This window comes from Alternaria infectoria (genome assembly GCF_024043175.1).
Source record: "Alternaria infectoria strain BMP 0036 chromosome Unknown scaffold_2, whole genome shotgun sequence".
NCBI classification, from domain to species: domain Eukaryota; kingdom Fungi; phylum Ascomycota; class Dothideomycetes; order Pleosporales; family Pleosporaceae; genus Alternaria; species Alternaria infectoria.
In genome coordinates this window covers 1,002,785-1,025,878 of record NW_026250691.1, presented here as the reverse complement: position 1 = coordinate 1,025,878, position 23,094 = coordinate 1,002,785, and the positions used below count along the sequence as shown (strand labels likewise).

The 23,094-nt window shown below is 52.3% G+C and overlaps 5 protein-coding genes and 1 non-coding gene across 6 annotated transcripts; 5 read left to right on the top strand and 1 right to left on the bottom strand.

The window, feature by feature from the left end:
• Positions 1–1,742: 1,742 nt before the first annotated feature.
• J4E92_001776 (uncharacterized protein) lies at positions 1,743–4,474 on the top strand (the record flags this gene model as incomplete). Its single annotated transcript, XM_051493186.1, has 4 exons — positions 1,743–1,794; positions 1,863–2,175; positions 2,232–3,363; positions 3,413–4,474. 4 exons carry the CDS (start codon positions 1,743–1,745, stop codon positions 4,472–4,474), a joined length of 2,559 nt encoding a protein of 852 aa, XP_051356417.1.
• Positions 4,475–6,091: 1,617 nt separating this feature from the next.
• On the top strand, positions 6,092–8,441 carry J4E92_001775 (uncharacterized protein; the record flags this gene model as incomplete). The annotated part of the gene is made up of 3 exons (XM_051493185.1): positions 6,092–6,606; positions 6,654–6,913; positions 6,961–8,441. 3 exons carry the CDS (start codon positions 6,092–6,094, stop codon positions 8,439–8,441), a joined length of 2,256 nt encoding a protein of 751 aa, XP_051356416.1.
• Positions 8,442–8,923: 482 nt separating this feature from the next.
• On the top strand, positions 8,924–9,010 carry J4E92_001774. Its single transcript has one exon. It is a non-coding gene; the product is annotated as a tRNA-Asp (tRNA).
• A 2,337-nt stretch (positions 9,011–11,347) lies between these two features.
• On the top strand, positions 11,348–12,655 carry J4E92_001773 (uncharacterized protein; the record flags this gene model as incomplete). Its single annotated transcript, XM_051493184.1, has 2 exons — positions 11,348–11,671; positions 11,720–12,655. 2 exons carry the CDS (start codon positions 11,348–11,350, stop codon positions 12,653–12,655), a joined length of 1,260 nt encoding a protein of 419 aa, XP_051356415.1.
• A 5,939-nt stretch (positions 12,656–18,594) lies between these two features.
• J4E92_001772 (uncharacterized protein) lies at positions 18,595–19,494 on the top strand (the record flags this gene model as incomplete). Its single annotated transcript, XM_051493183.1, has 1 exon — positions 18,595–19,494. The coding sequence occupies one exon, from the start codon at positions 18,595–18,597 to the stop codon at positions 19,492–19,494; it is 900 nt and encodes a 299-aa protein (XP_051356414.1).
• A 3,076-nt stretch (positions 19,495–22,570) lies between these two features.
• Positions 22,571–22,983, bottom strand: J4E92_001771 (uncharacterized protein; the record flags this gene model as incomplete). Its single annotated transcript, XM_051493182.1, has 2 exons — positions 22,571–22,860; positions 22,914–22,983. The coding sequence occupies 2 exons, from the start codon at positions 22,981–22,983 to the stop codon at positions 22,571–22,573; spliced, it is 360 nt and encodes a 119-aa protein (XP_051356413.1).
• Positions 22,984–23,094: the final 111 nt, after the last annotated feature.

Here is a 23,094-nt window from a genome sequence, read left to right as displayed (position 1 = left end):
ACGCAGGACTAACAGCATGAAATGGAGACGCGCAGACGTGCATGCAGATGTTGATACAAGCATCGCCAATGTGGCGGACAAGTGCCGTAGCTCCGTGGAACTCGGGTATGCATATCGATCCTTTGAGAGAATATGGATTGGTTTGGCGGATTTCTTTGCAGAAACCTCCTCTCGGTGGTCAAATTCGTGTACTTGGATATGTGGGATTGCCACTCGTTTCCTTCAGTACTTGTGATTTGAAAAAAGGTAGACTTAGTGGCGAAACTAACGGCTGCCTTCATCCTTCGTTCTCGTATATCAAGTTCACAATGTTTGGTCTGACTCACTTCGTCTCCATCGTCTAGCACGACGAGAGTCGTGTAGCTCCTCGGAGGCGCTCAATTCAGCCAGCACTACCGCGGCTCCACGGGATGGGCATGATGAAGCTCCACTTCGGCAATGGGTCCAGGTCCCTGCGACGGGTGGCCGGCGGCCGCAAGTACTATCGTGTGGGGACGGTTGATGAGTATTCATCGCTGTTGTCTCTCATTGACCAGATAGATGCGGGGACATGTTGTTATCGTACTGAAGAGAAGGTTGTGTGCAAGGAATAATCATGCGACAAATTTCTTCCGCGGCTCCAATTATGTAGAGATGTCTTGTGTGGTGTAGAGAACATCCCTGGTTCGTCTCGCAACAGGCAAGTGGAGGTTCGTTAAGCTGCACGTCTATCCTTGTCTAGATGCAAGCTTTTCTTCTCCAATTTTCTCCAGATACTTGCATTGGCCAATCGCGTTGGTGTAGTGACATTCTGTCGTCTTTCCTGGCAATGCCTCCTGCTGCTTGACGATCTAGATTAACTGTGATGGCAGCCACAGCTGAGGCTTCGTCTCGATGTTCAACGTGCCGGCATTGCGCGGTACATGCCGATTGCCGCCTTGAACTGTGGATCGTGATGCTTCTCTGCAACACGGCAGACGGCTAATGTCGTTTGCTCAATTCGAATCGATTATGGCGTGCGGGAAGCAACAAGCTCTCTAACGGAGACATCAACCTTGAAGATGCTAGGTTATCAGTAGTGGTTGGTCACACGTTGAGGCTGTACTGTAGACACTCTGGGCTGACCCTTGAAGAATGATAAGCTTACCTCACCAACCGAGGTTCAACACCAGGGAACACGTTCAGCAGTTCCCTCCCCGTCATACGATAACCTTGAGTGTTGAGTGGAGATGATATCCCGGCTGCATGGGATGTGGGCCCTTGCGCACGTACAAGGATGCCTGCGTAGCACCGGAGAAGGGTTCCAAGGTTCCATCATAGCGTGGATCGAAGCTATCGAGGAACACCTGCGCTCGATCGATAAGTACATACACCCTTCACAGCGCCATGTTGCTCTGGCACTTTCTCTCTAGGTTTCCGCACTCGTCTCACATTTAAAATTCACATACTCGGCTAGCAGCGCGTCATAAGCCGGATATCTTGGCATGACGACGGCGGAGGTGTTATCTTGATTCACCCAGTTGAAACCAACGGTACGTAGTCCGGCTGGCACCCTGTCTCGGCGGTTCAACGGTCCAACGGCTCAATTGCTGTCTGACTGTGTGAACGTGCAACGCTCGCACGTATATTGCACGACCGTGCAATCATGAACCCTCGAGGGCTTATCTGACGGTGCCAGTTTATCGCTTTCATAATTCATAACAAACCCGCACGACGCAACCAATTGGGCCCGTTTCCACCACCCCACTTATCAATTTGTTGGAATGAAGTACGGCGACACTCTCAGACAGAGGTCCATACCAGAATGGGGCCATTGTGAGTACCACGCCCGCACGCTACGGCGCGACACGGAGAGCGTTCCGCTGACAGACACGCGCCTACAGATAACATCGACTACGACTATCTCAAAGACCTTATCAAGCACCAGACGACGCCCGGCACGAACAAGGCCGTATCCATCCCAGGCCAGGGCGAGAGCACCGAGCGCGCATTCGGCGACACCTTCTTCAATGTTTTGGCACAACAACATGACCGCATCAACCTCTTCGTGCGCAGCAAGAGCGGCGAGATCGAGCGCAGGCTGGAGCATATCAGCAAGACGCTAGACCAGCTGCGCGCGCGACGCAATCCGGCAAGCGGGCGTCTCCCCGCGCGGATCGTGGAGAGATATGCGAAGATAGATGCAGACGTCGCAAGGTACGCGGGATGCGCCGGAACACGCGTAGAGAGAACGCCCGCTGACACAACCGCAGGACTGGAGAGGAGATCAGGTCGCTCTCGCGATTCCAAGTCACGCAACGGACGGGCTTCATCAAGATCCTCAAGAAATACAAGCGCTGGACAAAGGACAGGGAACTCAGTCATGTGTTTAAGCAGGAGATCAGTAGCCGGCCGGATAGCCTGTTCCAGCTGGATCTGGGCTATCTCCTGGACCAATACATCGATGTGCTCGACGCGCTCCGCTCCGCTTTTGATGCCGATGGCACGTCTACGTCGCATGCCGAGAACACCAACGGCCAGTCGTCCGCGGCACACATATCTAGAAGCATTGAGAAGGGCGGGGATCTCGACTTTGACTTGGTGATGAACACGGTGCCTTTGGGGTCCAAGGGCAACAAAGCAACGTACTGGATACATCCAGACCATATCGTCGAGGCACAGGTCCTGCTGCTCCAACATACGCGCCTGTACGTCAGCAAGGCCAGACGGCACGCATCGGGCAAAGGAACGCCTCTCCGCCGCCATTCCTCCACAACCAACCTCGACCCGTACCTTGGCAGCGAAGACACCACTGGGGTAGTTGTCTTGGACCACCCTGAAGCTTTCGCGTTCAAACAAAACGCAAGTACGATTGGAGCGACGGAAGAACTACAGGGAAGCATCGGCATAAAGGCCGCTGGTCAAGTGCGGTGTTGCGCATCTGGCGAAGCCGCGGTTGTTGTATGCACAGAGGCGGATGCGCAGGGGCAGTCGCCGGTAGCCGTCAAGACAGTCAAGATGGAGCGCAAGCGTCTGCAAAGCTTTCTCGACACTTCCGTAAGAGAGGACAGCATGAAGCATTCTGAGAACGGATCGGCTAAAGACAATGCACCGGCGGTTCGACAGTGGCTTGCTGAGCACCAATCTACCAAGCCTATCGCTGGTGCGGTTTCCAAACGCACACGATTCACTGGACTCCACAATAACTCAACAGGAGGCATATGGGCGACACTGGATAAAGACATCTGTCTGAAAGATACACTGTACAAAGATTTAGCAGATGACGACTGGACTTCGGCTGCTCGAGCAGAATCAGCAAAGAAGTTCCCTCATGCTGTTCTAGAGATTCGGCGTGAAGGCAACCAAGCAATGGCGCTCATCCAGACCCTTGACCGCAGTCATTTGGTACGTCGATTCCCAAGGTTATACACAACCAGTACACTAACGATTGCAGGTTGAACGCGTTCGAGGTTTCTCATTAGAAGCTCATGCTGTCTGGACATGCTGCAAACCCAGCGCCATGTCCGCCCCCTTCTGGGTCTCCCTCCTCGAGAAGGATATCCGCAAACTACCAGAACCGGTGACAAAGCGGAGTCGCAGAGCTCGAGAGAGCGCAACTGGCTCACAAGTTCAACTATCGCCTCCAGCAACTTCGACATCCAACACCTCATATGATGGACAATCCAGCCCACTGGCCTCTCGTTATGAGGAGTCCTCTGCAACATCAGTACACGAATTTGTCGACCCGCCACCACTACAAGCTTTCCGGAAGAAGAGCCGGAAGCCCTACTCAGATTATCCTCCACCAATGAGCCGGACCGAGCCAGAGCCGGAAGTCCAGCAGAGATACTGGAACGAGTACGACCATCCCGAAGACGAGGAGACTGGCTACTACATCTACGTCGACCCTGATGCGCCCATCAAATACCCCGGCCAAGATTTCGTCGAAGCACTAGCAAGAAAGACAAAGAAACTCTTTGGCAGGAACGACAAGGCTGATGAGGCGTCACTCTCCGCTGCCGAAGACTCAGATGACGATACGATCGACTCATCCCCCATACTACACGCCGCAAACTACGGAACAACAGATAACCACGCGCAGTCATCGAACCGCGATGGCTACTTCAGCACGCTCTTCCGCTCTCTCCGCGACCCACGCCACGATGCCGACCTCTTCAATGAACGTCGCGCATTGCTCGGCCAGGTAGAAACGCATCAACACAAGATCGAAATGACTAAACTGCGCTTCTACTCTACCGCACTGGGTGCAGCTGTTGTCATGGACCTCATCTTGGGTCTCATGACGATGACGAGTCGGAAGAAGGAAAGAGGTGTTGTTGATGCGGCTGTCCTGTTAGGCACTATTAGTACATTGGTGCTTTGCGTTGTCGCGGTCATTAGCATGCGGACAAGGCAGGAGCGTCTGGGTGCGGTGCATCAGGGTGCTGTGCTGAGTATCGCTGCTGCGGTTGTGGCGTTGGATGTTTTGTTGTTGTTGTGGGTGTTGAGGATATGATGTGATGGGGTGGAGTAATGGTTTTGAAGGGTCTTTGCATGTGTGGTGTTGGGTTTGGGTAGCTAGGCGTTTCGGTGTTTGAGATGGGGCGGTGCCGTCTACCGCGGTGCTGTGGGCTTTCAAGTGTAGACGATGGAGCTGCTGGCGCTTAATCAGTTGTACGTAGGTTCGAGATATACCCTGTTGTTACATATTGGCGTTGCTGTGCTGTAGTATGGATGTGATGCGGTCTCCTTCTGGTGTCTGGGCTCGAGCTCCAGTAATCGATAAGCTGGCTAGACGACAACGCCCGGCATGCCTAACATAGTCTACCGTTTACAACGGCCCACAACACGCCCGACTCTCGCACAATCAGTCCTTCATGTCCGCGCCAGGTCATTGGATGGATTCTTCGGAATTCCAACCTGCGTATTCCGCCGGAAGCAATGCATACGGCCTCTCCAAGCGGAATCCGCCATGGCGGTGGGATGATGCTGCCCGAATAGAATGCTCCTAATGAGCCGGTTCTCCTTCGGTCACTCTTCCTTGATGATTGTCGAGCGACCTTCGGGGTATCACAGATCGCTCCAGGGATCATGCGGACGTTGGGTATGGATCTCGACCAGGCGGTCACCGAGAAGCGCACTCTTCACGTCAACGATCTGGTACCTTGCAAAAGCTCATGGATGATTTTGGAACTCAGGAGGAATTCTCTCATGCCACTCTCGCGTTAGAAGACTTGGAGCTGCGATTCAGACGACCGTCACCAAATGATGGAAATACGTCGCGAGTCTACCTGAAGCGGATAGCACCGCAACACAGGACACACCGACAAGTTTATAGGGCTGTCATACCTCGTGTAGCCATACCTGAGTGTACGGTGAAAGGGGTGAGGCGTCCAAGAGAAGACGGGATCGTCGCCAACATGCTCAACAAAAGTCAATGCTTCCGACACATGTCAAGCTTGTCCCCACATGGCATGAGATCATCATGAGGCTCTGCTCTTGGCAAACCGGGGGCTGGGGCGTTGGGGGTGTGCCGCACCCGCCGAATCTGTGATGGGAGCGGAAGCCCTCTTCCTAGTGGCAGCTAGCTGCATGTCGACTCTGTGCATTTATCTTGTCTACATGAGCGGCCTTGAGGTTCGGAAGATGCGCGGCCGCGAGGAAAAGTTGCCATGCCACGCGCTGCTTTGGTAGGACATCAAGGCACGACCCCGCCGCATTATCTCGGCGTGATAATGCACAGACGCGTGGAAATCGGCTGGAGATGAGCCGCCAGAGTTTATGGAGGAGAAAGTGGACCGCAGTCGCCGCGAACTCCACCTGTCGTCATCCGAAGCGTATGATAATCAGATTTTGCAGCTCCCAATTGCCCATTTGTCCTACATCCTAAACCTACGGAATAATTTATACACAGCGCCATGGTCGCCATGCCATTGTAACTCATTTTTGAGGTGAGTTGAATTCCGTGCCTACACCCAACGTTATCTCCGATGCGCGGGCGCGCTGACAGTCGATGAAGCCTCCCAGGCTCAGCAGATCTTTATAGCATTTTCCATCGACGCATTTGTACATTAGACCAACACCGCCTGGAGCGACTGCATCTCCAGATCTTATACCCCACCTTTAAAGCATCATGGCTGCCCGACGAGGAAGCCGCTTCATCAAGCCGCTGCTTTACACAGCTGGTGCTGGAGCAGTTGGTGCATCCGCCCTCTACGTTACCCTACGACCTCGCGATATCCCCGGCTCAGAAGCCGCCGCAGTCCCACCACCCACATATGGCGAGGGAGGTGTCTTCCGACCACCGTCATTCCCCTCCGCCAAGAGCCGCGATGAGCAGATTGCGCAATTGAAGCGCAGCGCAGGTGTCGTCTCGCAGGTCGCAGAGAAGGCAAAGAAGTGGCTTGGTGGAAGTGGCTCTACAGCGGCAGCAGCTGAGAAGGCTGAGGAAGAGCCATATGACCTGTTGGTCATTGGTGGTGGCGCAACTGGAGCCGGTATTGCGCTTGACGCTGTTACAAGAGGTCTGAAGGTTGCGCTTGTCGAGCGCGACGACTTCAGCAGTGGTACTAGCAGTAAGAGTACAAAGCTGGTACACGGTGGTGTACGATATCTAGAAAAGGCTGTCTGGAACCTCGACTACAACCAGTAAGTTGCCCCATAATGTTATCCATGCGATTTCTGACTTCGTTTAGATATGCTCTCGTCGTTGAAGCTCTCCGTGAGCGTCGTTACTTCTTGGACACCGCGCCTCATCTTTCACAATGGCTCCCGATCATGATTCCGATCCAGAAGTGGTGGCAAGCTCCCTACTTCTGGGCTGGTACCAAGTTCTACGATTTCCTCGCTGGTTCAGAGAACATTGAGAGCTCGTACTACATGACAAAGAGCAAGGCTCTGGATGCGTTCCCCATGTTGAAGAAGGAAGGCCTTGTCGGAGCCCTTGTTTACTACGGTACGTTCAACGGTCACTCCTTTTGCAGCAGGAACTGACGTCACCAGATGGTGCACACAACGATTCCCGCATGAACGTTTCGATCGCCATGACCGCTGCGCTGTACGGCGCAACTGTTGTCAACCATCTCGAAGTCACTGAGCTTGAGAAGGATGCCAATGGTCGTCTGTGCGGAGCAAAGGCCAAGGACTGCATTGCTGAGCGCGATGGCAAGAAGTCTGAACAGTTCTCCATTAAGGCCAAGGGTATCATCAACGCTACCGGTCCCTTCACCGACTCCATCCGTAAGATGGACGACCAAGAGGTTCAGGAAATCGTCGCCCCTAGTTCCGGTGTTCACGTCATTCTCCCTGGTTACTACAGCCCTTCAAACATGGGTCTTATTGACCCTAACACTTCCGACGGCCGCGTCATCTTCTTCTTGCCATGGCAGGGCAACACCATCGCCGGTACAACAGACACTGCTTGTGATATTAAGCAAGATCCTGTTGCTGGCGAGGAAGAGATTGACTGGATTCTCAAGGAGGTTAAGCGCTATCTGCAGCCTGAGATCAACGTTCGCCGCGGCGACGTCCTCGCTGCCTGGTCCGGTATCCGTCCTCTCGTCCGTGATCCCAACGCGAGCGCGACTGAGGGTCTTGTCCGCAACCACTTGGTGACCACTTCTCCTTCCGGCCTGATGACATGCTCCGGTGGCAAGTGGACTACCTACCGCCAGATGGCCGAAGAGACTGTCGACGAGGCGATCAAGGAGTACGGCCTGAAGACTCAGCCGCTTGTGAACCCCACTCTCGTTAGCGGAACTGAGGTCAAGGACGAGGCTCCTCTTGACGGTACCTGCCAGACCCACCGTGTTCGACTCGTTGGTGCTCACGGCTTCTCCAAGACCCTGTTCATCAACCTCATCCAGCACTACGGCATTGAGACTGACGTAGCCAAATACCTCTGCCAGGCTTACGGTGACCGTGCATGGACCGTCGCAGCTCTTGCATCGCCCACTGAGCAGCGCTTCCCTGTCCGCGGCGTCAAGATGGCTGAGCTCTACCCATACATCGATGGTGAGGTCCGCTACTGCGTCCGTCACGAGTACGCTCAGACGGCCACCGACGTAATCGCGCGCCGCATGCGCCTGGCTTTCCTGAACGCCCAGGCTGCTCTGGAAGCTCTCCCCAAGGTTATTGACATCATGGCCGAGGAGCTAAAGTGGGACAACAAGCGTAAGGACGTTGAGTGGAAGAACTCTGTCACTTACCTCGGCTCCATGGGTCTGCCCAAGAACAAGCTCTCGCTCACCCGAAAGGATGTCGAGAGCGGCCACGTCGGCAAGTACACAGATGAGGACTACCACCTCTACGCTCGTCACGGTACGTCAAACTCCGACGAGGAAGCTTGTGCAAACCTCTTTGCATTTGGAATTCGGCTAAATGAAGTATTTGCAGATAAACCCGACGAGCTGCTTCAGTCCGACAGCAAGTTCGCAAGCGGTCAGAACCCCGTTATCGGCCGCGAGTCCAAGGTCAACAAATAAGCGTACAGCTACGCACTCACAAATCCGACATTGGGGCGGAGGACCTGTCACATCCTCTCCCCCAATACACATCACTCGCATACTGTACCATCCTACTCGGCGCGGAGGCGTATTCGAGTCGACTTGCATCATGTTGGCGCTCGATACCATCCGCATGACTGGCGTCCTTGTCTCCATATCGCGATATGTATATAATCGTCTACTCTTAGCGTTACCTGAAAGAATTGAGTTGACTTTGTTGCGCTCTCGATATGCTACAGTTCTGTCGTCGCTATCTATCTTTTTGCCGAGGCTTGCTGCTCTCACCGCTCGCTAGTTTCTTCTGTCTCCACTGATACCCACATTCTGCTGCTCTACTACAATATCTTCCAAGATCAGAGTGGACTATCTTTACAAACAATCTTGAGTGGGGTTGATTGTCTGTGTTCTTATAGGTTTCAATTTTGAGGTTTGCCATCACTGGTATCAGCGATACCAACTCTTCTTCAGTAGTATAGTGGTCAGTATTTCCGCTTGTCACCAGTATTGGCAACTCGCGGGAGACCGGGGTTCAATTCCCCGCTGGAGAGTACTGTCGCTCGTTTTTTTTTGGCCTTCTTTTGACCAGTGGTGGTGATGATGATGGTGTGATGTAGGGCTCCAATTTGGTTGAGTCTTTTTTGTCTGTTATTGCCAACCCATTTTGGTCAGGCAAAGCGCGCGTTTTACGGTCTGGAAGCGCCTTGTTCTTTCTTGATTTTTCAGTACTGTTAGTGGAAGAGTAAGTTGCCTGCTGGGAAGGCCGCTTAGCAGGTGCGCCTTCGACTCGGACTGCGGCTTGTTCTTGGTTGGAACTGACCATCGAGATGACTGATCAGTGAAGCCCGATGTGCTTCTTCCAACCTACTGTTGCTCATTACCCAGCTATCCTAGGCTCTCCATTCCAAGTCTGGAAGGTGCAAATGTTTTCTTAGTTGTTGTTGACGGGGCTAGAGGTAAGTGAGCAATTCTTACTCGAGCGATACTCAGCCTGGACTAATAGCATGTAAGCTACATCGAAGACCAGGGGTCATACCTGACGCCTCGCCATGATCTGGTGAAGAACTTGGAACCTACTTCGTGCCTGGTATCACAGGTATGCGGAACAGGCATCAGGACACAAGTAAAAATGTGTGTATGCCTTTTGCCTGACTCAATCTCGTCTGGATCTCTAGGATGATGTCTCGTTCAAGGATCTTCGCCCACGTGGTGTCAGCCCCAGGTTTCCCGTTTTACGTAGCGTCAGACTCGACGCGAGTCAGATTATGCTTTACTGGGAAGAGAAGAATTCTGGCAGTCTGCACGGTGAAATTCCGCGTTCCCGTCGTGGCCTGCGGCTCCTCATGGTTACCCTGGTAGAGCCGTAGTATTCTCTACATGGCCATGACAGGGCTGTGCATGGATTATCATACTCTGGATCGCTCAGTCTACTCCAAATCGTAAAGTGGACTGAGTATGACGACGGACTTGCACGCCGAGCAAGTAGCATGCACCATCAAGCAGAACTCCATCGAGATCTCAAGGTTCATGCGTTGTAGTGCGACACCATGGTCTTGTAGCCCATGCTGCACTCGTTCATTCCATCGAGCCGGTTCTTGACGGCGTCGACCTACGCAACTGTTCAGCATGACCTGATACGCTCTTCGTCACGCTCTCTCCAGCGTGGGGGCAACTCTCGCAAACAGCTGGAACTTACCTCGGCAGGCTTCAAGTTCTAAGACAGGTCGTCATTTCAAGCGTGCAGCAGACGGAATGGACCGTGATGAGAGTTTGGTGATCGGTTGGAAAGGCTTGGAATTTCTTGGATCCGGGATCAATTCCACAGCATTGAGTTGAGGGAAATTGCAGCCTGTGAGTTGATCGATATTCCTCTTCGGAGATTTATGAACACTGCGGGAGCAGGCATTCCAAAAAAGGAATCTATCGGTGTCTTTCGCTGCGCAACAGAACTTACCAGGTTTTGGGCTATTATCCTACCACTCAATCCTCGAACCAGGTCTGAATACCCCTTGGTCAGATCTTGGGCCTCAAAGCATCGTCACGCATGGCTTCTCGGCGACTTGATTCGCACTTGCCGGCAACCTCCACGTACCGACGCACACGAGAAGCGACGTTGAGCCAATGTAGCCTCTGATATGACAACGCCCGCCAGTTCCCACGTCAATTACGTCTTTGCAACTTCTACTTCAGCCTATAGATCTTGCGGCATTGAGACAGCTGCCTCGGTATTATTTCAATCATAGTAGTTCTTGTCGATCTTTTCTTGAACGTATGCAACATGACCACAGTCTGGCGGAAATAGGCCATGCGTCATTGGATACTTGCTTTCCCCGCAATCCATCCGCATGGGACCTTGTGAGCGCAAACAGCTTCTTTGGGGAAATGATCGACGCACCAAGCTAGTTCGGGCAAGAGACGTGAACTAGTCCGTGCGGAGCGTAAACCTTCCGTCCAGGTGCAACGCCACTGCCATATGAAGAGCTACCAAGCAGGTACGCATCAATAGTCCCGTAGCAAATGCGAACTCGCTTTCGGACATGGCTCCTAACTACCTATCTTGCCCCGCCTAGACCTCAGAACATCGCCGCCGATCGACTCCGGGGTATGTCGATCATCGACTACACACTGCGAAGTCAGGGGTGGAAGCAATGTCTCAGCCAATCGAGGTGCGCGGATATCGAAGACTTGCTGGCGGAGGTGTAGGGTTTTGACAGCGTGTAAGGAAGTTGCCTCGGTCCCGATCTACGTCTCTCGATCTAGGAACAGAAGTTGGATAGGAGATGATGGCAAAAGATTATAAGTAGAAGACTCAGACGACAGAAAGAAGATCATCCTCTCAGGTCATCTCGAGTAAACCACAACAGTACACTTCGGGATTACTATTCATCATGCATACTCTTTCTCTTCTCCTCCTCCAGGCCTCAGGTGCCATGAGCTACGGCTGGGTCGCTGGCCAACCTGGTGTCAACTCCAGGTTGTTCGCACGCAACGCCGAAGTCAAGCGCCAGGCCAACTGCCCTTTCAACCCTGTTCACAAGGGCGCTGCTCCATACGTTGCTCCTTACACTTACTCTGGAGCTAAGAACGGTGTTCCCGGTAGCCAGAAGGGTGGTATCAAGGTGCCAGCAGACGGCGACAAGGCTCACGCCTACACTGCTCCTGGATCCAACGACATCCGTGGACCCTGCCCAGGATTGAACGCCGCAGCCAACGTAAGTAGCATCCACTGCGAGTACTATACATTTGCTAATTGAAGGCAGCACAACTTCCTTTCACACGATGGTATTACCAACTTCCAGGAGTTGGTCGACGCCCAGCAGAATGTCTACAACGTAGGATACGACCTTTCCGTCCTCCTCGCTGTCCTCGGTATTGAAGCTGGTGGTGATGTGCTCTCCGGACGTCTCAGTATCGGATGCGATGCTACGTCTCGCACTGCCACACTCCCTCTTCTGGGCAGCCAGCCCGGTCTTGATGGCCACAACAAGTTCGAGGCCGATTCTTCGCTCACACGCAACGACTTCTTCCTTGCCAACGGAGACAACTACAGCTTCAACGGCACTTTGTTCGCGCAGATGAAAGCGGTCGCCGACACCACTTCCGGTGGAAAGTTCGATCGTGAGGCCCTCGCCAAGTACCGCAGCAACCGGTACGACGACTCTGTCGCAGAGAACCCCAACTTCTACTTCGGTCCCCTCTCGCTTCTCCTTTACGGAGCTGCGTCCTTCCTTTACGAGCTCTTCCCCAGCTACGGCGACAAGGGTGTCCCAGATCTCGCAACCATGAAGTCCTTCTTCGGTGCCGTTGAGGACTCTTCTGCCCCAGGTGGCTGGCGTCACGTCCCCGAGCGCATTCCCGAGAACTGGTTCTCGCGTGTCGAGCCCTACAAGAACATGGATGTCACCAACGAGATTCTTGCTCAGTACGTCAAGTACCCCAAGCTATTCGGTGGCAACGTTGGCAAGGGCAACTTCGACGCTCTCTCTACTCCATTCGATATCATCGTCGACGGAAAGCTGCCCAGCGATGCTACCGCTGCTCAGCTTACTTGCCTGCTTTACCAGCTGGCTGTCAACCTCATTCCCAGCACCGTCAGCAGCGTTACCGACCTCACAGATGCGTTGATCGACTTCTCCGCCGGAAAGTTGAACCCCATCTTCAAGGATGCTGGATGCCCCTTGATGGTCAGCAAGTAAATCACGGTTCACTGTTGAGCATGCCAGCAGCTGTTACAGCGCAGGCTGAGCTCCAGTTGAGGAACAGTTCTTAGTGAAACATGATGTTTGAGAGCGAGGCTTAACCTCATGCCACTAAGGACATGAAGTCCTTGGGTGTAGTAAATAGTAAAACTAATTGCAATCCATCACATCTCATCAATTATCTAAAATGACCCGAGTGATGCAGCATCGATGTAAACTAACCCCTAAAGTTTACGAATTCCAAATGAAAAGTGTCTCGGGTTTACTTCCGTGGTCAAGCGCGTAAAATAACGGACTACCTATCTAGGTAGGTAGCTTAGCGGTCTTGACGTCATGGACCTTCAAAGACCAGCCTCAAATCTCGAGTCTATGCATCATGCTTCGCAATACAATTCCTATCGGGTGCGTACAGCAATTTGCTCGCATACAACGCGTGCGATGTGATGAGCGCGGTGATCTATTGTTGTGAGTTTTGCTGAGCTTTCCATGGATACACTTGAGAACATAGCTTTCGGATCCAGAGAATGGGTACATCGAAAGAGCAACTTTGCAGTAATTCCACGGAGCACCTTTTTACCCATCGCGCATGTAACCCCGGTTCCAAATAGTGAAAGAACATATTGGTAGTGCACTTTGATCAAAAGATGAAGTGTGGGAGTCTGATAATTTACACGAAGGCGGAAAGACGTACTGGATTAATACCGAGGGTGCTTTGGCAGTCACCAGAAAGAATAAGAATAAAGTGCGCCTTTGGCTCAGACTGCGGTATGGTTCTAGGTTGGGCTTGGTCTTTGAGATTGTACTTTGGTATACGGTATGATTGCAATAGCTTTGATGTTAGAATGCTTCACGAAAAACCAATCCTGTACCTATAGCCCGAAAACAAATCACCGCTGCATATTAATATGGTCTTTCGATTCTGCTTCCCCGTCTTACACGCCTCGCCCCGTCGTCATTGCATGTTTGGTAATAATTTCGCCGTCCATATAGAGGATGAGAAGGTTACACGGAGCAAACTGTCGAGACCAGTTAGAAGATTGACACAAAAGATGCAAGATACTGGAATCCTGCTCGGCTACGTGATCAAGACACTGGAATCCTGCTCGGCTACGTGATCAAGACACTGGAATCCTGCTCGGCTACGTGATCAAGACATCCACGTGGGCACTGCATCAGACCAAACGACAAAGCGCCACATCAAGTATAAGAGACAGTCACTGATCTCATCTCATTCTGTCATCCTTCATACGTACACCAGAAGCATGGCCCTTCAACTGTTGCCCACAGATACGCACGAGCAACAGCTCGCAAAGTATGTCCACGCCATTGACAATCTCACGCGAAGATGCACATTCGACGGTGTAGAGTTATCCTACCTCCCACACAGCGCTGTGGACACCCTCACAAGTCGTCAAGACATCACCGTATTCATAACCAAGAGCACTTACCCACGGGAAGAAGTGTCCTCTGTTCATGATGCTATCGCTCTTATAGATCTAATCGAATGGAAGAGTAAGAAACTCTTCCTCCTCGCCATCAAGCTAGGACTCAGTCTGGAATTCCTCTCTACACTCTTAGATGAGATGGATGATGATGATCTTCCTGTTGCGCAGGAAAAACACTACAAGATAAGTGAAAATTATCGGATCAGCATGTTCAAATTTCTTCGAAACCAAGCACTGGTATGTGCGCCAGTGCTTGATACAGAGAAATTTGATCAAGTGGTTCCATACCTATCTTGCATCCCGTTTTCAGCGGTGCACGTCGTCCGGGAACGAAGTGTTTATGATGTGTCATTCGATCTGCAGCATCTCAGGCAGGGGGATGAGAAAGTGTGGAGAATGGAAGTCTTTGGGAGTACAGAAGAGCCAGATGTGCAGAGGCCTCGATTCCAGTGGGGCTTTATATGTGAGGGAAGGTGGTATTTCTTTCGTGAAAAGCCGAACGGAGATGTTGATGAAGATTACGAAGATGATCGTGAAGTGGGCGAGGGCGACATACCCGAGGTTATGGATGTGCCGGACGTAAAGAATTTGCCAGGATATGTTTCTCACTGGCAGTAAATAAGCACGCAAATCTGCTGACGGCTTGAGCGTGATCAGTTTGTGTAATAACAATCATGAGCTCTAATTACCTAATCTTCTCACCGGAGTTTAAATAACTCTGGACGGCACCAGTCTAGTCACTCAAGCTCTCATCCGCCAATCTCACGAGAGCAATGGCATCATCAATAAACACACCTACAACCATACCTTATACCTCTAAATACATCCTCATCCAGCACTTCATACAGCAAAATACCATAAAGTGCACCATCTTTAGCGTAGAAAACTTCTTCCTTCCCCCAGCCGCCATAAATGCTCTTGCCACGCACGAAAACATCAGAGAAGTAGTGGATTGCGATTCCGATCTTAGAAAGATACACTTCCCCGATCACAGCCGCTCATTTCTCGCCCATCGAATTTATAAGCATGCACAGAAGCTATTTGTAGTCGCCGTCGCAGAGGACTTAGTCATGCTTTTCCTTCGCGATCTACTACGAGGAAAGCGTGCAGTAGACGAGTATTTACCTCTCAAAATGAAAACTCGTGTCCGAGACGAAAACGACGTTTCCTGGCCCGACGTTGATACGCGGGGATTTCTAAATAGGCAGAAACTCGTTTGCGCACCAATCTTTAATATGGGCTCGTACAAGCAGATGGTTGGTCGTCAGTTCGGTCTACCAATAGTAGAGGCGAGAAGGGTAGCTGGGAGGGAGGACGAGGAGAGAGAGATATACGAGGTGAAGTTCCATGACGAGTATTTGAAGCCTTCGGAATCTGCAGAGCCCGGTGAAGAATTGTTGCTGGGGAGGATGTTCTTGATGAGACGTTTTGCGAACAGAGGTGAGGCGACGAGAGACAATAGCTTTGACAATGCTGTGTTTGGATTCAGCTACAAGGGAATGTACCATTTAGTAGGCAACCCTTAATCTTCACCGTCATAGGAGCGAAAGAACCAAACCGCGCTGATCAAGGGGTACACTGGCTTGGTAATGATGACACATGCACGCGAGCTGACTTGATATTGTGTAACCATAAGCTAACATGCGTAAGAGATACGAAATATACCAACTTTCAGTACGACCTCGTGTGACATGAAGCTGAACGCCTTAGCTCCTGTTTCAAACTCTTACAAATCTATTGCCAATAATTTTGTGGCCAGCAGAAAGAGAAAGATTCCCTGCTTGAATGGCCTTTAGATATAGCGCATTTGTAGCCAACAATCGGGAATGATGCAGTACGAAGACGAGCAAGACGCTACGGGAAGCCAACGACAAATAGCCATCTTGTCAGATAGACTCGTGAAAGCAATACTACATGGGTCTGGGAAGATAAGACCAAGACGAAAGCCGCAACAGAGACGTTCATGCGTCCCTAGACTGCGATTATGATCGAAGACCCACACGTACAGTGCTCAATACACAGTCTAGAGTCAGCTACCAGCCGATGACGTATTCATCATCGGTACATCTTCTGTTTCGCACACCTGCACGCTGCACAGATTTCTGCCGTTACTCAACGCCTACAATCTCTTCTCATCATCGGTAAGCTGGAGAAGTTTTCTCGGCTAGTTGTCCAGATGCTAATGTCGCACAACCACACCTCAGCTAGCGTAGTCTGTTAGCATACAGCGTCTATCCGAGTAGTCCGATGTGTGTGTAGGAGCAATGCAAAATTGATCGAGATCGCGTGCATACAAGCAACGAAGATCACTTGTTGAATTGTCGATCGGACCAAGATCGGCCGGGGCAACGTTGTGGTCTGTTGCCGGGGGTTTGATCCTTCACACATACGTTCTTGGTACGCATACCGTTGGCGAGAAACTTGCCGCTGCCTTTGAACGATGACGATGTGTTGCAGACTGGGCGGACGGCAAAAGCATCTCGACGTCTTCTAGTGTACCATAAGCAAGCTTGACATCGGATACGCACAGAGGTCAACGCATGAGCCTTCTACCGAGCATGTAATCCCAGATGCCGATACAGGTCTGTTGGCACGTAAGAGCGAAGGATTCTGCAATCTAGAACAATGCGGTAATCCTCGGTCCTGGGCGATCCACCATGTTTGGTAGACTTGCTCAAGCCAAACCCGGCGAACCATAGGAACTGAAAGAGCAGTGCATCAGAAGTGCCGTAGCGCCAACTCCTGTTCTGCGGCTTTCCCCGTTGAACCGGAATCTCTCTCCAAGTGATCATGAGAAGCAAGCCATTTAGTGGTGACGAAATCAAGGTTCTCATATTGCGCACGAGAAACACCCCAGACCTTGTGTGAAGACGCGCGGTCGGGCAGGACGGGTGAACGTCAGTCGTTCGATGAGCGTGCTGCCGAGAAGCGAACGATGAAAACTCTTTTGCTACCCAAGAGCGAGACTGAGTTACTCACCACACACATGTGATAGGCCGCGATGGGATGGGTGTGGAGATGGATAGGTATCGCAATCGATAAGTGGATAAGGTAGGGCGCAAATTCTCGCACATGGCTGCCGCGCGGAACCAGTGCCGCCCAGTAGGACAACGCCGAAGGTGCAGCAGCCCCACAATTCATTTCCAGCGCATGCTGACGGCTTGTGAATGCCATCATCACAAAGTCCAGAAGCTGTGGAGTTGGCAGCGTGCAGAACAAAGCGAGCGAACGACAGCTTTCGTTGAGACGGTCCGGCAGAAGAACCGCAGGAGGATATGTCACCTTGACGCTGTGACGGCTCGCCAACCGGTCCCACGTTGCGAATCGGCGCACAGCAAGTTGGAGCTGGCTGGCAGGCAGTGGAGCGTACGCAGCCAATGGTGAGTACGGAGAGGCAAAGTCTGAATAACGAGAGCGTGTCCACATAGCCACGCGCCGTCGTCGCCATACCGCTTCTGCGTTCTAGCCCATCTGCTGTTAGTCCAGGGAGACATGGCGCGACTCCTTGCGATACACGTGTGTAGCATTTCCCCAAGACAGGTTCAGTCAAAGCGGTCGGTGCCTCATCTGCGATGATGACATGTGCCCGAACGAGGCGCAGACACGCTGTGCCTGGGATGTTTCGTTTACCGGCTTCAGCTCCAGCCATGCCCCTGGCGGAAGAGGGCGCGAAGAGCTCCGCGATGCAGTGATCGTCAGGCACGGCGTTGTGATTGGCTGACTGTGTCCGTCGCCATGCCACTTGCGGAAGCATGAAACCCGTCAGCTTGCGATATTTTGAGCTTGGCCATATTTAGCTGGAAACCAGCGCACTGTCAGTGTAAGGAAAAAGAAGGCAATCGATAGAGGTGGGAGGGCCCTTGGCAAGCGCATGCACATGAACACAAGGAAAAGGAAGTCTGGAGTTCGTTGCGGTGGAGATGAGCGCCGACAATTTCGAACGAGCGACGGCCATGGGCGAATGAGCGTGGTAGTGGGTCGACGACTCGAGCTTGTTTGCGGTGTTGTTGAGGCCGCCATGGCACGCCGTTCCACCAGCAGCCGGCCCGGAGTGGCAGGCCCCCCGATGACAGAAGCAGGCTAGATGCGTCGTGGTGAGCGGAGGATGCGATGCACAAGCGATGGCACCAGGCACGTTGCCAGGGGCCGGCCTAGTGCCGGCCCTAGCGTAAAAGCTCGTGGGAATCCACTCTGCCCACCTTTCCTTCACTCACTAACCCACACCATCACCCACACACTCTTTCTATATTTCAACCTGCTCCCTCCCTCCTGTAACACTCATTCTACAGGCTCGAGGTCTTCTTGTTCATTCATTCACTCCCTAAAGACATTCTGTCTTCAACACTGTCATTCCTGACACAATACATTGTCAACGCGACAACTCACAATACCACTCATTCGAACTGCTAGTCGGTTCTGTCACTCCTGCAAATCCCCAACAAACACCTATAGCACCATTCCTTCAGCTATCCAACACTACCAACCGTCAAAATGAAGACATCCGCTGTCCTCGCTTCTATCCTTTTCGGCTCCTACGCCGTGGCTGCGCCTTTCGACAGACGCGCCCTTGTCTACAAGACCGAGGTCGTCACTGAGACCGTCGTTGTCTACACCACTATCTGGGACGACGAGACGACCGCTCAGCCCACTACCACCAGCGCTGGCGAATTCTACGAGCAGCCCAGCAAGCCTTCCACCACCAGCACTGTAGTCGTTCCCTCGTCTTCTGCTGTGGTCACTCCCCAGGCTGCTCCTACCAAGGCCGCCCCCACCTCCTCCAAGGCTGCCCCCCCAGCCTACACTCCAGTTGTTCCCGAGAAGCCCTCCAGCGTCTACACCCCTCCTGTGGAGACCCCTACTTCCGTCTACACTCCTCCTGCTCCCACCACTCCTGCTCCTGCCCCAGTCTCCTCGTACGTCGCGCCTCCTCCTGCGCCTGAGCCAACCACTACCGCAGCCCCCGAGCCAGTCTACTCTCAAGCTCCTGCTCCTGCTCCCTCAAGCGCTGCCCCTAGCTACGGCTCTGGTGGCGTAACTTCTGGTGAATCTTTCGACGATGTCGAGATTACCGTCTACGACATGAACGTTGGCGACCTTGGTGCTTGCGGTGAGCTCCAGACCGATGATTCCAAGGTCGTCGCCATCAGCATCGGTGCCTGGAACGCCATGGGCGGAAGCATCCACGATGTCATGACCGGCGAGTCTTCCAACCCATGGTGCGGAAAGCAAATCGAGATTGAGTACCAAGGCAAGACTGCCACAGCCAAGATCATGGACATGTGCCCTGGCTGCGTCAACAAGTACGACATCGATCTCTCCCGCTCTGTCTGGTCTGAGCTTGGCCTGTCTGAGACTACCCGCTACCACGGCGTCAACTGGAAGATCATCTAAACGTCTTCCTCAGCCACGCCACGATCCATATACCCAAGATTCTGATATCTCGCTAGCGCAGGCAGGGTCAGCGCTTTGCACGACCAAGTTACGACTCATTCTTTCACGCATCAGTCAGGGACCGGTGACCGGAGTACACGGAAAGGGAACCGTCAGATACCGCGGTTCTTGTTCAGCTTTGCTCTTCTAGATTTCGCCTTGCCATCTTGTTGCATAGCAGATCCCATGATGTATATGGGGATACTTTGCGCATTGGAGGGCTCATTCTCACATTTCTTGTCGCTCTTTGACTACAGCGGGCTTGCCCTGCTTTTCTTCACTTCCTTGTATAAGACTTTAGGGCTGGTGTATGGGAGAACATCTTAGATACCCATACAAGTTGGACATCGGAGGTTCACATCTACCAAAAGAAAATACATGACGCATTGCGCAACTTCAAAATCATCCTCTTACTGCATTAACGTGAATGATTATGATAGTCGCATTGTCTGTGCTAACCTCCTTCTACGGCATCGGCAAAACGCTTCACAGTGGCTAATACGACATCCCCTGATAATACGAGCTGAGCTATTAACGAACGCGCAAGCACTCGACTCATGCCGATGCGACGATGTGGCTGCGCCTCACGCCTAGCCACCGTGCGTACTTTGCCAAAAGGAAGCGCCGATGCCTCCGAAAATACAACGCTGGGCCGCAATGCATGCTACCTTCATCCCTCCATCACACTCTCCTAAGCAAGGCTATTCAGCCACAGATCCCAGATGCAGACCGACCTTGTGAAATTTCGATCCGCAAAAGAAATGAGACTTCTGGCCATTTGCGAAGACTATGTCGCGACAAGCACACAAAGAAAACACTGAACGCCTGACGTCTAAACAACGCTTGCGGCTCGTTTCAGAAGGAACCAAGTTGCGATGTGCGAGGTGTTTGCCCCTTGATAATTTCATAATGCGCCGGGGAAGGGTCTAGCACGGAGTGTTGGTGCTTTGCTGGGCTCCACATGTTGGCTGTTTCAATCGTGAACACTAGTTTGGTTTTTTCAGTCGGGAGTTTTGTGCGTGTTGAAGTTTGTTGTAGACCGACGTTATTCCGGCTGGGAATATGACTAAAGGACAAACGCTGTGTTGATCATGTTTTGTTCGCGGTTGATGGACAACGCAACTGCCCCCTTGAGAGTGCCAGCAAGGATGACGTCATCGTGACCGTGGACCAACACAACAATAACCAACAGTAAGGAATGAACGGAGAGATGTTTGTAATGCGCATTCAACACAAGTCAATTACGTACCAACTTTTCTGAAAGCTGAACCTACAACCGCAACAATTTATCCAGAATGGCGAACCGCCTCTCTCACTCTCTCGATGAGATTGAAGCGCACACTCCTGCGATCAAGTCCCAAGATGCGGACACCAATGTCACCTCCAAGAACGGCGAGCAGGTAAAAGAAGGCGATCATGTACACACGCGGATAAGAGGTGGAAGGCACGAGGGCGATGTACGCTATCCACGTCTGCATCTGCAGCACGTAAGCCTTCCAGGCTAGAGCTGACACAACGAGAAGGTAGACAAGATGGTGGCCAACCAAGAAGAAGCTGATGCAGAGGGCGTAAAGCACCCACCAAAGGTACGTCTCCAGAGAATCTGCTAAAGGAGAAGTAGCGACAACAAGACACTGATTTGATTGACTAGGTGTTATTCACAGACCAGAAGGGGAAAGCTGTAGCGCACAATCCAGGTACACTCGATGTGACGGATAAAGCCTAACGAAACGGTTCTTTTCAAAGTCCCAGACTATATCCGCAGGCAATATAGGACAAAGGTCTTGTCTCCAGATGTTCCTCACCGCAGCGAAACTTGGGATCAGAAAGAGAAGCGACTCTATAGTAAAGCAGAGCGCAGCGATTTCCATATATGATACCTACATTCCATATCCTAAATCTCCAGCATCCGTCTCCAATCCATACCCCCAAAATACCTCCCTGTCCATCTGCACAACGTTTACCCGCCTCCCCAAACCTAACCCTCAGCGCACCCACGCAAAACACCCATCTTTTAACCGCCGGGAGACGCAGCATTCCACAGCTCGCTTCTTTCCTACCGAAACCGGTAGCTGAGCTGATGCACCCGGGTGTGAGTTTTACCAGCACTCATCCGGTGGTCAAAAGAAAGTTTCTTTGTGCGCGCGCTGGTTCGCGTGGGAAAAAGCGAGGCGCGTGGTGCCATGCGTTGTCTTATCGAGCGCTATCTCACGTGCGCGCCTTGTGCCAACGTGGTTAGGCACGTGGAGGGCTGCTGTTGGCGAGCCGAGGCTGTGGGTTGCCAGCTGTCGAAGGCGTGGTGGGCTGCGCCCCGAGATTCCTCCGTTGGAGCCCGCGTTGGCAGCGAGGAATAAGCAAATATCTTCCACGCTGAATACGAGAATTTTTGGTAGTGTTAGAGGAAGTAGCTGGGTTGTGACGTATTGGCGGGGTGTTGGTGGGTTTGTTGAGCATGCAGGGTAAGTAGTAATGGACGGCTGCGATGCCAAAAGTAAAGTAAAAGCTGAAAGACTACTGCATGTTGTTCGTTGAACACGTCTTGGAGTGATGAAGGTAATCGCTTCAAGAAGCTCCAGACACTTGAATGCGTTCGTGAAGAGCGTCTATTTTGAAGGGTTTGCAGGCTTCAGCCACGCCTGCATTGAACTGCGCGTCATGGACACTTGCTTTGCGGCAGGATAATGTAGTTGTCCCTCAGAATATAGCTGTGTTATCAATTGTTTGTGAATTTTTCTCGAATTACAAACGTAGTAGTCCGTATCGCCATACAGTAACTTCATACAGTGCCAGCCGATGGCAGTCTCCCAAATCTTCATCTCGTCCCGAGCATCGATCTTGATGGGTATAAAATGAAAGTAATACCAGTACTTGTCGCTTTTGTCCCCAAACCTAGTAGTGTCTCAATCTCATAAAGCAAATCATCGCAGTCCGCATGCAATGCGCCTCCCGGCGCGTGTGGGTATATATGTACACCAGCTCATCCGGCGTATCCGGGTCCGAGCCTTCTTTTATCGTCGCTTCATCGTGCCTGCTTGATCTATGCGAATGCGCTGGCACCACCAGACTCGAGCAGTTCGATCTCGGCCATGGTCATGGACGGGCTCTGGAAGCGTGCAGGCAGCTCGGAGCGGTCGAAGTATAGGCCCTTGCCTGCCTCAATGGGGCCCAGGTTCCTGCCGGCTGCGCCGCCAATGTGACCACCAACAAAGGCGCTGGGGATGTGGTTGAGTGGGCCGTGCTGCTGCGCCTTCTTGCGGTAGGACGCGAAGGATGAGGGAAGCTCGCTCATGGGAGAGGCAGGGTGGACGTGCGGGGTGTGGTCAACCTCTGAAACGCAACGTTAGCTATCTATCATGACGCCGTGTGATGGTAATGCGTACTCTGAGGAGTGCTGCGCTTGCCCAGGAAGCGGATCATGGGCTGGCGAGCGAGGGCGCGTGTAGCGTTCATTGTGAAAGAGATGAGGTGGGGTTGTTGGTGGTGGTGTGATGTGCAGGTTGCGATTGGTGTTGGAATCACTGAAAAGCTTGCGCAGAAGACTTCAGATGATGTTTTGTATTA